The 15,606-nt window shown below is 32.3% G+C and overlaps 2 protein-coding genes and 1 pseudogene across 5 annotated transcripts; 2 read left to right on the top strand and 1 right to left on the bottom strand.

Annotated features, from left to right (window-relative positions):
* The first annotated feature begins 537 nt into the window (after positions 1–537).
* On the top strand, positions 538–4,855 carry LOC108326138 (E3 ubiquitin-protein ligase AIRP2). Of its 4 annotated transcripts, XM_052877830.1 has the most exons (6): positions 545–1,705; positions 2,737–2,887; positions 2,980–3,046; positions 3,139–3,373; positions 3,616–3,665; positions 4,348–4,471. In XM_052877830.1, coding segments are annotated over exons 1-5 (534 nt in total). In that variant the 5' UTR covers positions 545–1,625; the 3' UTR covers positions 3,617–3,665; positions 4,348–4,471. The 4 variants fall into 4 exon arrangements, with proteins under 4 accessions (XP_017414920.1, XP_052733790.1, XP_017414922.1 ...); XM_017559431.2 differs by lacking the exon at positions 3,616–3,665 and having other exon boundaries at positions 538–1,705; positions 4,348–4,855; XM_017559433.2 differs by lacking the exon at positions 4,348–4,471 and having other exon boundaries at positions 3,616–4,340.
* Positions 4,856–5,076: 221 nt separating this feature from the next.
* LOC128196529 (putative disease resistance protein RGA4) lies at positions 5,077–5,820 on the top strand (annotated as a pseudogene).
* A 6,776-nt stretch (positions 5,821–12,596) lies between these two features.
* Positions 12,597–13,679, bottom strand: LOC108324824 (uncharacterized). The gene has a single exon (XM_017557751.2). The coding sequence runs from the start codon at positions 13,488–13,490 to the stop codon at positions 12,672–12,674; it is 819 nt and encodes a 272-aa protein (XP_017413240.1). The 5' UTR covers positions 13,491–13,679; the 3' UTR covers positions 12,597–12,671.
* Between the last annotated feature and the right edge of the window lie 1,927 nt (positions 13,680–15,606).

Below are 15,606 nucleotides of genomic sequence, written 5' to 3'. Positions count from 1 at the left end.
TTATTTACAGCTGTTGTACCTCAGAAGATTGTAATGGACAGTGGTAAATTTGAATGTGAACATTGCATGGCTGCCATTTGTATCCAAAAACCATGACTCAGTTTCTGTCCAAACAGTCCCTAACATAATAATAACATTTTTTCTGTCTGCATGTATGAATTCTGCAGACCTTAAAAAAAGTGTCATATTTGCTTGGGCTGTTGAATCTAACCATCAATTTGGCATTTATTGATAAAATGACAATGAATCTGTTCTACCAATCAAACTCACTGTAATTAAAACACCTTTTTGTATTTTACAGTCTAGGACTAATAACCCAATTGAGCATCTCAATGTTACATTAATGCTTTGTGTTAATTTATTTAAAAATAAATTATTAATTAATGTATCAGATCATTGTTTACATTTAATAATTGAAAATATGTGTGTAAAGACAAAAGGAAGGTTACACTTCAGTATTTCTTTAAAGGGTTGAATTTATAGATTTTTATTTTTCCACTTAAGTAGCATATATATTTTAATCAATAAAAAATAAATAAAAAATAGGGTTAGTTTCCTGCTGTTTTGTAAACCCCGAAAACGTTTCGGCGGTTAACAAAACCGCCCTTAAATCTTTCTAAGTAATCCCTAAATATTTATCCGCCCCGCGCCTTCGTTTCTTCTGCTTTAATCATTTCCCTTATTCTCTAATTTTTCTTAAACCCTGTTTTCTTGCTCTCAGCCTTCATTTCCTCAAACCCTATTTTCTCGCTCTCTGCCTTCATTTCCTCAAACCCTATTTTCTCGCTCTCTGCCTTCATTTCCTCGCTCCCTAAAACTTCACCGGAATCATTTTCCCCTAAACCCCTTTCCTGCACCATCTTCGTGTTGTTCTTTTCCCCTAAAAAGAAACAGATAAGCAACTTGAAGGTGAAGCTCCTGGCCGTTGAAGTTGTTTCTCATGATGCAGAACAGAAACCGTTCACAGATCTACGTGTGAGAGATTGGCTTCTCGCAGCCAAAGGTGTCATGCTTGATACAGAGGATCTCTTGGAGGAAATAGATCATGCACATTCCTTCACATCTTCTTTCGTCAGTTTCTTTAAAAATGAAATTGAATCAAGGATGGAAAACCTCATTGAGAACCTAGAAGATCTAGCAACACAAAGCCATGATCTTGGTTTGAAAAAGGTTGATGATGTTGGGGTCGGATCACTATTCGGCCGTAAATTGCCGTCAACATACTTGCCAAACGAAAGTGTTATCTATGGCAGAGATGCTAACAAAGAATCTATCTTTAATTGGCTCAAATCTGACGTTCCCAATAACCCGTCTATACTTTCTATAGTGGGAATGGGAGGGGTGGGTAAGACCACTCTTGCCCAACATATATACAATGATCCAAGGGTGGATGAGGCTGAATTTGATGTCAAAGCCTGGGTTTGTGTTTCCGTTGAATTTGATGATTTGAAGGTATCAAGAGAAACTCTTGAGGATGTTACTGGATCACCTGATGAGAGTGATGAGAGTACAAATACGGATATGGTTCACAGAAGATTGAGAGAAAATTTGACGGGGAAAAAAATTGTAGTGGGTTTTGGTTTAGGAGTTGGGTTTAGAATCTTGTTCGGAATTGTGAGAGAGTTATGTACATAGCTTCCATGGGATGGTCTTTCAAGGACTCTCTGAAACTGCTTGAAGCTGATATTCACCATGCCAATACCCTGTCAGTTTTTCTTTTTTCTTTTTTCTTTTTTCCTTTCATTCATCCTTTCATTTCAATTTTTCGCACCCCTTTAAGAAAAACACGTTGTTCTGATCAAGTTTGCATTTTTTTTAATATGGTAGACTCAGACACCCTTCATTTATCTTTTCTGCAAAATGGTGTTTTTTTATTTTATTTCATAATTGGATCATGATCACGAGTGAAGTTTATTTTGGTATAGGAAATGATTCTCTGGGGTTTATCCTCTGATTTTTGCTTTCCTTCTCAGTCAACCGTCAATTTTCGTTGATAAAAATATTGAGCATTTAATTTTGCTGCAAATACATCGTTCATGTAATTTTCAATTTCCGTTATCTGCACTTGTGGAAATTTTAGTACTTCAGGAACCCGGACCTAACAAACAGGGAAACCTTTGGTGGAGTTCTTCATCTGGCTTGTTTGCTTGTTAGTGACATTATATTTACGAGTAACTTCTGGTTTTTAATTTTCTAAATGACTGTATTTTACTGTTTCGTCCTGTATATTGTGCCCAAAAGTTTGACAATCTGCGCTTTCGTCATGCTGGATTTGTGTGGTTACGAGAAGAGAATTTGTTATTGCTTTCACTGTTTTGTTTATTTGTTTTGTTTGTGTCTATAGTGACAATATTTTTCTCCTGTCATATGTATGGCATTTTGACCCTTTGGCAGGGGTTGGATGGTCTCTCGAGTGATTTGGTTGACAATTAAATAATGCACGATTATTTTTTTTCACGATTTATTTCTTCCTGACATCTGATATGCAGTGCATTATCTTTTTCTGCGACAGTGCCATGCTGCCTAGTTGCTTGTGTGTGTTTTTTTTCGTTTTATGATTCAGTATTTTGAAGTTTGCTGAGTTTATGATGAGCCTTTAGAGAAACTTGTCTAGACAGGCTACAGATAACATACTTGAGCTCTGAATGGTGTCCAATGGAACGTTGCATTTTTTCCCATGTCGCCAGCCATTCTTCTTGCTTATATTGATCACTTTATACGCAATTGGGTGTGCAGGGCATCAGATTTTCCAAGGGAATATGACGGTGCATGCCTTCAAATGAGAATGTCATACAGTATGGCAGCACACCTATTTCTCTTTTTGGTACAATGGACAGATTGCAATCTTGCCGGGGCCCTAGGATTGTTAAGAATCCTAATATACAAGGTATGGTCCAAGGCGTTTTGGGTTTTGGATGTTCGTATTAAACTCAGAAATTTTGTCAAGGTGACAACTGACAAATTTTCCTCTCGCTTCAGGTTTATGTAGATGGGACAACTACCATGTCTACCCATGAAAGGAAAGCAAGTATTAGAGAATTCTATGGTATATTTATACCTTTCTATGTAATAACTAGCAAGTTCATCTGCATTTAGTCTATTTGAATTGCCTATGTACTGAATTTCTGCATTGATCAGCGGTCATATATCCCTCATTGTTGCAACTGCAAAAAGGTGTAACTGATACAGAGGATAAAAAACAGAAGGCTGTATGCTTGGAGAGGTATCGGAAAAGAGACGAAGATGAGCACAGACAGCCTTCGGATATAGACATTGAAAGGGAAGAGGAATGTGGAATATGCATGGAGATGAACAGTAAGATTGTGTTACCCGACTGCAACCATGTCATGTGCCTGAAATGTTACCACGAATGGTACTTTCTCTCGCTGATGCTCACATTTCGTCGTTTATGGTCATGAATTGTTCATGTTAAGAAGTATGAAATTGTGAGGCTGTTTCTTCTACTTCTAGATTCTCTCTACTTCTCTTGGAAAATGTTTTATGGTAGCTTTTTGTTTGGTTCTTTTAGTTTCATGCCTACTAATTGGAACTGTGTTGCATAAAGTGTCACTTCTATAAACTGTAATTTGTCGAATCTGCTTGGGTTTTTTGTAGATTTTGGATTTGCTCAGTTTGCTTCGACCATAATTGTTTGACGATGTTAAGTAAGATGGTTTCTTCCATAGCATCCTTTGCAAGTAGTGTAATAGACTAACAGAGTTTTCACATAATTTCCTTCATATTGAGCTGACCTCTGTTATGGCTGTCATTTGGTTCAAAGAACCTCTGCCCGAACCTTACTTGAGATTTTCATCTCATTCGGCTCCCCCGTTTTGGTGTAATGATAAAAGTACACAACCTAAAAAAGGATTGCAGTATTCCATTATCTGCTGAGCAAAGCTACTGTTTTTACAATAAATTTTTAGCCAATCTTCTTGGAAAAATTATTTCTTTTATTATCCCAATTTCTGGATCACAATAAATATCTAGAATCAGTCTCACCACAAGTGACCTGGTTTTAGAATTCTGTGTCTGCGGATGTGATGCAATAAAAGGCACTATATACATTTGTGTGTGTCTGTATATAGGTAGGGATTTTCAATTCTCATTATTCTGTTATTGCTCTTAATATAAGTATTCAATTAAAAAATAGCAGATATGGGAATGAATTAAAGAGAAGTTGGTTACAGCTGTTATGTCTATAATATGTAGCTGTGAAAGCTGGTTATATTCTATATTCATAGATTCTTAGTTTATGATGTATTGATATTTCAGAAGTGAGGTATTTGTATCGTATTCATAACTGATACTAATACTAATATAGTAAACTTGAATTTGCATTGTTAGTATGCATGTAGCCCTCAAAGTACTTGTCAACCTAAAAGTGCGGAAACCCCTTCTTTTCGGTGCGGAAGGGAGTAGGATTGTTGTTACTACACGTAATAAGGAAGTTGCTTCTCCCATGTTGTCAGAAGTACACTTTCTAGAGCAATTGCAGGAAGAAAGTTGCTTCTACTGGACACTCTCTAGAGCAATTGCAGGAAGATGATAGTTGGGAGTTGTTTGCTAAATATGCATTTCGTGATGGTACTCAACCAAATCCAGAGTGCAGAGAGATTGACAAGAAGATTGTTGAAAAATGTAAAGGACTATCTCTTGCCTTGAAAACACTAGGAAGTTTATTATACAACAAATCATCTGTTTCAGAATGGGACACTGTTTCAAAATGAGATATGGGAACTTCCAAAAGATCGTTGTAATATTGTTCCCGCTTTAGCATTGAGCTATATCCACCTTCCTCCCCATTTGAAGACCTGCTTTGCTTATTGTGCCTTGTTCCTCAAGGATTTTGAGTTTAAGAAGGAAGATTTGACTAAGTTGTGGATGACTGAAAACTTCCTAGAGCATAGTAAGACTCCGGATGAAACTTGCCAATACTTTAGTGATATACTATCAAGGTCTTTCTTTCAACAATCAAGTGATGCTGAAGAATTATTCATGATTTGGCAAAATACGTCGCTGGAGACGTATATTTCAGGTGCGAATACGGTCAAACAAATAATATACAAAAAGTAACTCGGCATATTTTATTTGAACTTCCTGACTATGAACGCTTTCATGAATTTGGAACTTTATGCAAAACGGAAAGGTTGCGTACATTTCTGCCAACATCAGATGAGGAAACAGAGTTTTGGTTTCATTGGATTTGCAATATGCCGATGCATGAATTCTTGACCAAGTTCAAGTTCTTGCGTATCTTATCGCTCTCTGGTTGTTCTAACCTTGAAGAGTTACCTGACTCTGTCGTCAATCTTGAGCATCTCCGTTCGTTAGACCTCTCTTGCACTGACATAAAAAAACTATCGGAAAAGATATGTTCATTTTCCCACTTGTAAATGCTGAAAACGGTTGTGGCATTTGGAAGAGTTGCCCTCAAATTTGCATTTACTCACCAATTTGTGTCGCCTTGAATTTATAGACACTAGAGTGAAAAGAGTGCCACCAGATTTGGAAAAATTAAAGAATCTTAAAATAATGATGGATGTCTTTCATGTTGACCATAGCATGGAGTCGGGTATTCGACGGCTAGGAAAGCTCAACAACCTTTCTCATCAGGACAAGTAGAATCCTGAGGATTATGTGGCTGTCATTGGTATGGGAGAGGACTGGGAACTCTATTGATTCAAAAAAAGAAGAGGAGGTAATTGAGAATCTGCAACCTCCCAAAAACTTAAGGGTGTTGTCAATCTGAATGTGTATAAACTACTCTTCTCTTTCATTGGTAGTCGTGGAAAAACTTCTAACAATTCATCCCTTTCATCAATTTTTTAACATCATAATTGTTAACACTCTCTTTTTGTATACTATTAGGTTTACAATAATTATACAACTCTGTTTGAACTCCTTCAAAAATATATATTTGTATTTTTATGTTTAATATCATATTGTTTCTTTTAAATTATGCTTTAATTTTTTTATAAAAATTTAATCTCTTCACTTACTTTTTTATCGTAATAATGAATATATGTATCTATGTTTATCTTATATTTTCATCATAACATATGCTGTAAATATAGGTAACAGAAGTGACTTAATATTGTATCTGATTCCTTGTCATTTGCGAGAAATGCGGATACTGCATCCGTCTGAAAACCGTTTGCAACTTTTCAAATAACAACTCCTTCGAAATTCTAAAGACTAAATTCAACACATCACCGTTTAACTTTTAAAAGGAATAATTAGAAGCGATGAATAAGAGAGAATGAAGATACTTAGTTTGAAACATTGAAGGAGGAGCATGATAGAGTTATGTGAGTTTTGGTTTTAACAAAATTCAATTAGGTCAATCCTTCAACTCAAAACATTAATTAAATCAACATAATTTCTCTTATAATATGTTAGGTGATTAGATTTTTCCTCTAATGCATAGTTTTTTTTTTCTTTTTTCTTTTGTTATTTTAAGGTTATTATGTAGTATAATCACTTTCTAGCTTATTGTTGGGTTGAATTTTTTTTATTAATTTAATTTATTTATATTAGTTTCAATACGAGATTGTTTTAAGCATTAAAATATAATGCTAGTTGTGTAAAGGTAATCTATTATAATAATAATAATGTAAGATTTTCTATAGACAATATGAAAATAGACTTTTCAATAAAAAAAGGTAATTACTGTACACCTTTTATAATATGCAAGGGTTAAGTGTTTAAAATATCTGATCTTTTATAATGTTACACCTTTTTTATTACAATATAAATGTACAATAAATAATAATTATCTTATGTTTATGTAATAAGAGAAATCACATAAAATATGCTATATCTAGATTTTGGTTTTGAATTTGTAACATCCCAAAAATACAATAAAACCATATAATATAATTAATTACATTTAATGATAATCTAATTCAGTTTTATATTAAATAAGCGAACGATTTTAGCCGAACGGCCTTACATAGGTTTGTCAAAAGTAAGCTGTACAAAATAAAGGGAAAATATGACCGAACGTCTTACAAAAGTCCTATTACCGATCGGTCAAATTACAAAAGGAAAAGGAAGTGACCGAACGGTCACTTCATACTAAACTACTAACTATAACCGAACGTCCTACTGTTCGGCCTTCACTTCCACATTTACGAGGTTCTCATCCTCCAAAGCTTCTTCTTCCAGTGCCTCTTCAAGTAGCACGCTTCCATTTGTTCACATCCACACGGATGATCATTGCAACGACAAGACGGACATACAACAAGACAACACAAGGAAACACAGGGTAAGCTTATGTAATTTTATTCAATTGGCAAACATACAATTCATACACCAACACACATATGAAATTAACAATACACTTAAAGCAAGGCCTACTACTAGACCGACCGTCCGGACTGTATGACATCTGTGTAGCTACGACGTTCGTGCACCCGGATGATGTAGTAACTGGAATTCTCATCAGCTGCCACCCGGGGTTAGTCCTATCTGTCCAAAGTACCTCTAAGGACTAGGACCTCCTACCGTTCCCACACATGACATACCCCCTCTACGTGAGGACGAATACTCACGGAACATCAGGATGAATCGACAGCTTATCATTGCCACAGTCATAGTTTACCACTTTCAAATATTCAATCATGAGTCATTCCTCCCCGGAACGCTCGTTCAAAATCCACAACCTTATATTCCTTTTATATACTTTTCATCTTTCATCATTTCTCACTTTAATATCGTTTTTATCACACTTTCCAAGAACGTCAAATAACGAACGTTCAGCCCTCTTCCAGAATAAAATAAGATTGAAGGGTTACTTTCAGAGTTTAAGAAGAAATCGAGCTCAACTATAAAATATGTAACGAACGTTACTTATACCCTGAATCAATTAAATGAACTGACTCTCGTGAACTAAAATCAACACTTGAAGAATACAATAGGTATGGAAGACTCTAGGTTGGAGACAGCGTAGGTATACGTGCCACGTCCTTTAAAGAATCGATGTAGAATAATTCATATATATACATATATATATATATATATATATATATATATATATATATATATATATATATATATATATATATATATCTCAATACTAATTGTCGGTCAATAACCGAACACAGTAATGAAATTTCTACAAAGTTTGGACGAACGCGGTTTCATCAAGATAACTAAATTAAAAAGGTTTATGAGCGTTCGGTATAAGACCGAACGTTACTCATTATGGGAGTGAGAGCTGAGACTTATCAATAATTTATAATAGGAACAATTTATAATCATAGGGATAAACACATTGGGGACATTGTTGAAGAATAACTAAACATGCAAAATATCTGTTTACAAGGTTTTCATTTTTCTCACGTAACACGCAAGTGAATCTATGTTTGGCCGAACGCTCAAACACAGTACTACTACAAGAAGGCGATCGTCCTCAACTAGAACTCTTTCCAAATGAAAGAATTCACTCTCAAAAGGGTTTATGAGAAACACCGAACGGTCAAGGACCGTTCAATGACGAACGTTCAATAGCATAGGGAATTTATTATTCAGTATTCACATATATTCAAATTCATTCCTCAGCATAATACTTCATAATTTCATACTTACAACTATATCCCATTTCACATACTCATACATCAACTTAGTTATTTTCACATATCAAATAATCAATCATCACATAGTCATGCTTCATACAATTCAACGAACATTCATGCAGTATAGTCAAAACATAAGAATTAAATTGAATAAGCTTCCCTTACCTCTAGTGTAAACGGTCGTCCTACTGACTGAAGTTGGTTTGCCAAAGAACTAAGATTTCCTTCTACCCCCAACAGTTCAACAACTCTACGAACCAAAATCAAATAACAAACCAGCAAGGATTCATCATTAAACTAAGGACTCATGAAACTAGAACTTGGTTTGCATGTTGACAAGAACGAACGGTTAAGGAAGAGGAAACTTACCAGTATCAGAACGTTGAAGTGATCGGTTCAAAATGAAGCTTAAGACGACGGGAACACTTCTACGGTTTCTAAAATGTGATCGGAGTAGAGAAGAGTAAGTTACAGTAGAGAGAAGGGAGGGTTTTCTAGAGAGAAGAAGGAGAAAATGAAAGATCAGATTTTGGAAAGAGGGTGCATGCAGAGGAGAGTGAGCAGGGTTTCCAGGAAAATCATTTTGGTTTACCCCACGTCCAAACGGTCGTACACTCTCCTGTCGACACCTGTCATCCACTAACTGATTTTCGAAACTTCCTTTCTTGACACCTGGCGTTAGCGCATCAGAGTTTGGGTGCGTTTTAATGAGATTAGACAGGTGAAGTTTTGGGTGCGATTTTAATACTCTGACAAAGAGTTTTTGGGGTTCATAATTACGAGGTCTGACCGAATTAATTTTGGAGGATTGTTCCAAAAATGAATATCAAAGTAGTTGGGTTTGTACAAGTTATCGACACTTTAGAGACCATCTAAAATATTCTATTTTGTCTCTTTTTAAAAATTAATTTTTTTTTAATAATAGTAAATATAAAATAAATCTCCACAGTCATAGCATATCATAACAGTTAACTTCACACAACACAACATGCCTAAAACTCAGGTCTTGTTTGACAACAAATATAATACTCCACCATATCTATTTGCATTTATATTAATTAATGATTATATGTGTTTCATCAAACATGATAAGACTTGACATTTTTAAATAAAAAATCTTAAAATTAATTTAGACATTTAAATATAATATTATCAAATATGAATCATAATCCAAAATATGATCTTTTAAATTATTTAAACTCATTTCAAAATGGAATTCCCATAAGCTCATTCCCACTACATAATTTAAAACAATACTTTAATTATCCGATCACATATTATTTTCTCCAAATTACAAATTTTATTCCTCTCCATCTACAATGTCAACCACGAGCACTATTAACATATACTATTAAATTATTTTTTATATCTATTTCTCACTCTATTGTTTTATTAATGTTACTAAAACTATTACATTATATCAAATCTAATAAAATTAAATCCCAATGACTTAAGCGTATATATCATTTATGGTATTCACTACATTTTTACACCATAAAATCATATAGTAACTATATGCATAAATATAGAATGTAAGCAACTATAAGAATAACTTTAAAAATATCATAAATTAACTAGGTATTAACCTCAATAACCAAATACTTATATTTATCAGAAGTATATTTTCTTTCTTAATTTATCCAATATCCTTCCCACTTTCTTATTATTTTAATATTAACTAATTAATTTTTATAAAATAATAAAAAATACGGTAAAAAAATATATGATGAAATATACAATATCAAAAGAAAAATATACTCATTTCTTCAATATCAAATATTTAGAAAGAAATTATAATTGTATATATTTCAAAATAGAGTATCAAATAAAATTCAAAACATTTATTAAATTTGTATATGTTAATAAAACTTAGTTTATAAAATTTTAAAATATTTTTAAAAAAATATAAAAGAAAAAAATGTTCAAATTTTAAAAAACTGGTTTAAATGTTTCTTTACTTTAATTTTTTTTTAATTTTAATAAAATCTCATTTTTTTTATACTGTCAGGACCTTTGTGTATCGACCCACCAGTGTTCCAACTTACTGCATATGATATACATGGTCTTGCTCCGAATCTGTGAGTGCTTATGCTTTGGTTGAACTAGTTCAAAACTAATGAGCATATGAACATATTCTCTTTATACTACACATGTAGGTGAAGTGGTGTTCCAGGTATGTGTTTCTTTAGAAACTAGACATAGTAAGCTTGAGACGTTTGAGTAATTGTAAATGATAATATTATAGAGAGCAAAGCAAAATCATAGTAAATGGCACTGTCATTGAACAGTGTAATGAATCTCATGGCTTAAATGCATGTTTATTCTTATAATTATACTTTAACTACCAAAGTTTCACAAAGTTGATATAACTGGTTTGTGTAAACATGATGAAAAGACAAGGGTTTTGGATCCCTTCACTTTACGTATGAAGAAGATTTTGTTGAATGTGGTAAAATTCCTCTATTTGATATGAGAATTACTTTCATTACTTACATCTTGATAAAGAATGTTAAACTTCTAATATTTCACAGAATTCAAAACCAATTAATGTTACGACATCCAAGTTATGTTAATTATTACATCTGAGTTTCTTTATAACCATTTTAGAGGAGAAAAGTAAGAAATAATTTTTTTTTAAAATTAAAATATAAGTGAAAAGTAAAAATATTAAGAAATAATAGGATAGTTTATGAAAAACAATATATACTCGTCTCTTGTATGGGTGTTTAGGAATAAATATTTCCAATTGAAATTTAAAATATAAATAAATAATTTCTGATGGATTACATATAACAAAATAGATGAAATGATTATATTAGTGAATTTAATAACAAAAAGTATATTCAATTTTTTTATATTAGTGAATTTAACTGTAAAATTATACTTCTATACACATTTATATATAAAAGAGAGATGGTAAGACTAGACTGATCTATTCCAACAAGCCAAATTGAAAATTCCGTGAGTCCCAACTTGATCTATTTTTTATATAAACTAAAAAAAATTGACTAAGGCTAAATTAAAGATAACTATGTTTTTTAAAAACATGCTTGTTTTTTAAATCAGTTACACAGATAAAACTAATTTCAATATTTAGTAATTTGATTCGTATACTTTAATATATGTATTTGAAAATAATAACAGCTCTAACACGTGAGGTTGAATAAAGTTTAAAACGTTTTTAAAAAGATTTGCTATGATTGTTAGGAAATTGTTTAGGAATTATTCTACTATTTGAAAGAATGACTTCAGCGAACATGTGAAAGATTATTGAACCTTGCATAAATGTAATAAACTAATCTATGTGACATTTGTTTTTTATTTTAGTTCATCTAATAGTGAATTACATTTAGTTCTTCTTTACAAAGTTCAAGTAATCAAATTTGATTATAAATATTCTTCATGACACTTATAACTTACAAGGAATACACAAGTCTGCTATTGTTGAGTATCTCTTGCATATCCTCATCAAATATAAAAAACAAGTACTAATTTTCATTCATTAACTTTTAACTTGTTCGAGAATTATGTATCGGTTAATTCTTATTGGGTTAAATATGTTTTTAGTCCCTAAACTATTGGCTATTTCTGGTTTTCGTCCCTCTTCCAAAGTAAGGTACACTTTAGTCCTCAATCTTTAAAAAACGTTCGTTTTAGTCGAAAAAACGAACGTTTTGAGGACTAAAACGAGGACTAAAAACAAAATTTTGAGGACTAAAACGAACGTTTTTCTAAAGAATGAGGACTAAAGTGTACCTTACTTTGGAAAAGGGACGAAAACCAGAAATGGCCAATAGTTTAGGAACTAAAAACATATTTAACCCATTCTTATTAGAGCAAATGAAGTCATTTAAGATACAATGATAAATTTTAAATGAAATGATATGTAAACCATAAGTTCATTATAGGTCAGCTTAAAATTAACACACTTTAATTTATATCATTATTTTTTAATTTGATTTAATTCATTTAAAAAACATTGGAACAATCCATTCAATCAAACATATTCTACAAATCAAACCCAATCCACCAACTTTTTCCATGTGTACAATCAAATTATTTTTTACAGTTTTTCTCACCTTTCATCAAGTATTAGTTTTTTGTCAAGTCAACTACTGTTTCCTTTAACAAAGACAAATCCTGATATATGCTGGCCAAAACTGTTGGTCCCAAAGCAATGGGGTTCCCTCTAGCAAGATGAATGGCAATAGGGAAAACAAGTTGATTAACACAGTCATTGGGGGAAAAACCAACCATTGTCAACCAAGTTGCTAGGAATGCTTCATGCTCTATTTCACTACCACTATTGCGAAAAATATCCATCCATGCTGATAAGGAAACGTTACCTTTATTCCTCTTCCAAGGTTCCTTTCTTGCAAGAATCAGTTTTTCCTGCACTTCTATCATTTCCTGGCTTTGAAGTGTGGTGAAGATAGGATCACCAACAACAGGGTAACCCCCCAACACCATAACATCCTCCAAGGTGATTGTTGCCTCACCCCATGGAAATAAAATGGTATTTGTCTGAGGACACCACTTCTCAGCAACCCCAATACACAAGTTCCGATCTTTCACCAGGGAACACTTGGTACTCATGATGGCTTCAAAGATACCAACTTTCTTCCACACTGATTCATACCTGTCTCGAAGGGCATCCACCCATTCAACCCATTTCCGTTTTCTGGAGCGCCACCAGCTGAAATGGACAATCAAAGGCCACTTCTTTGGTTCAAAAACAGGTGGCAGTGGCATATTCATAGAAGTTGAAAGGACCTCAGAAATTGATCCTTCAAGGGACTTTGCAAGGGGTTTCTGAAAATAGGCAGATCTCAAAGTTGGTTTACTGTCACCATCTGGTGAAACCATGAAATCTTCCCTCACCTCCATGATGCTCGACAATGATTCATCCATGTTGAAAATTAAAACCAAAAACTTTAGTTCTATTCTAAATTGTTCAATGGAATGTGAAAATGTAACAAAAGGTGCAAAAGATTAATAAAATGAACCCAGATAAACAAAAGTGGTTACTATCAATACTTGCCTGGACCAAGAAAATGGCTCATGTAGTTGCTGTGTGCAACTTCAACCATCACCATTCTTCAAAGAGGAAAGGGTTAACACGTGTCTTCTTCGTTTATCGGAAAATTTGGAATTAGTTCTTCTTTAAAATTTGGATTAATTTAGTTTTCAAATTTTAAAAATATGTGAACTTAGTTCTTTTAATTAAATTTTATTAATTTTATTTAATGTTTTAAATACATTTCTCAATTAACATTAAGTAAAAATGTATTAAACGGTATAAAGAATTCAAATGTTATCATGAATTGAAACATCAAATAAATCTAATCAAATTTAGTTAAAAAAAATAAATTCACACATAAATTAGGTCAAAGTTTTAAAGATGAACTAATTCCAATTTTCACTGAAAGTTAAGAGACCAAAAACATATTTAACCAAAAGAAAAATTCTTTTTTAGTGAGTCAAAAAGAAGAAAAACATCTCCAAAATAAATAAATAAATATTTGAAATGTGATTTGACCAATAATTTTTTCTATATTAATATATTTAAAAAGCAATTTCTAAAATATTTTAATATAATAATAATAACATTTAAAAATATAAATTATAATTAAAATAAATTTCAAAAATGAAATAAATAAAAAAGTTATATTTCAAAATAAAAATATATTACAATAATTAATTTATTTAATTATTTATTTTAATATAACACAAAGTATAATTATTATTAAAATGCTAACTTAATTATTTTATTTTTTTTGTTATTTTGTTATTTTATTTTTATTATTTATTTCTATAGTACAAAAACGTATACTCAAAAATATTAAAATTAATTTATTTGTTTCATTTATTATTTATTAATATTATTTTATTATAATATACAAGTATATTAACGAAGTATTAATAATATAATTAATCAAAGTTTATAAATGCTTATAATGTATTCTAATATTTAAATTGTGTGAACGTAAATGTTAATAAAACACAATCTCTTAGATCTATTTTACTGTAATTTAAATGTAAGAAAAATAATATAGTATTAAAGTGTCATTATTCTTTTATATTGAATATAATAGTGACAAGTAGACAATTTTAAAATCTAGGTAAAATTAAAAGGGATCGCGATATTCTAACAACGCAATTTTGACAAAAAATTGACAACGTTACGTGTCAAAAGGCTATTGGATCATTTAAAATATTTTCTTTCGTTAAAGTTGACAATGAATTTGGCTTCCGAAAATGTTCCTCTCAGTTTTGTTTTCATTCTCCTCCACTGTTGCATTTTGGTTTTCATTTTGTGTGTGTTTTCTCTCCTTTCTCTCTTTCTCTCTCACGAAGCAAGCTTCATCTTCTCCGGCGAGACTCCGGTGAAGCAATGGAATGCTCCGGTAACAAGGTGTTTTCTTTTCCCTTTCCATTTTCCATTTCCTATTTTTCATTTCTCATTTTCCCTTTCCCCTTTTTTCCTTTTCCCTTACTCCATTTTCATCCTCTCTCTAACCTCTTTCATCGTTCCCTCTCCTTTCTCTCTTCAAGCTCTCTCCTTTCTCTCTTAAAGCTCACTCCTTTCTCTCTTCAAGCTCTCTCCTTTCTCCCTTCAAGCTTTCTTTTTTCTCTCTCGTTTCTCTTTATTTTAGCTCATCTTCTTCGGCGAAGCAACCCAGTGAGAAACATGTTCTCCTTTATATTGATTTTGTTGTGGGAAATGGAAAACTCCGGTGACTTCGGTGATGAGAGCAAGATATCTCCACTATTCCTTTTTCCCTTTCGCATTTTCCCTTTCCCATTTTCCACTTCCTCTTTCCCATTTTTCATTTAGCCTTTCCCATTTCCTCTTTGCCAATTTGTGTTTCTTGTTTAGTTAATTATTTTTTGGATTGTTCTAACATGGATTTTTTTTATGCAGTTGTGTGTGCAACATTCTTTCAAAACCAAGTTTGTTGATGTTTTGAATGGAAGATTGACTCATGAGGAGAGGAATGTCTACTTGATAAAATTATGGAATGTC

The sequence above is a fragment of the Vigna angularis genome, chromosome 5, assembly GCF_016808095.1.
Source record: "Vigna angularis cultivar LongXiaoDou No.4 chromosome 5, ASM1680809v1, whole genome shotgun sequence".
Classification (NCBI taxonomy): Eukaryota; Viridiplantae; Streptophyta; class Magnoliopsida; order Fabales; family Fabaceae; genus Vigna; species Vigna angularis.
Note: the sequence above shows the minus strand (reverse complement) of the source record. Positions and strands in the feature narration are given on the sequence as shown.

What these genes read in the sequence shown, in the direction of transcription:
- LOC108326138 (XM_017559431.2), top strand. Translation starts at nt 1,626, where the DNA reads ATGTACATAGCTTCCATGGGATGGTCTTTCAAGGACTCTCTGAAACTG. An exon ending in TAAGAATCCTAATATACAAG is followed by an intron (nt 2,888 to 2,979) that starts GTATGGTCCAAG and finishes CTCTCGCTTCAG; the next exon opens with GTTTATGTAGATGGGACAAC. An exon ending in AAGTATTAGAGAATTCTATG is followed by an intron (nt 3,047 to 3,138) that starts GTATATTTATAC and finishes TGCATTGATCAG; the next exon opens with CGGTCATATATCCCTCATTG.
- LOC108324824 (XM_017557751.2), bottom strand. Translation starts at nt 13,490, where the DNA reads ATGGATGAATCATTGTCGAGCATCATGGAGGTGAGGGAAGATTTCATG.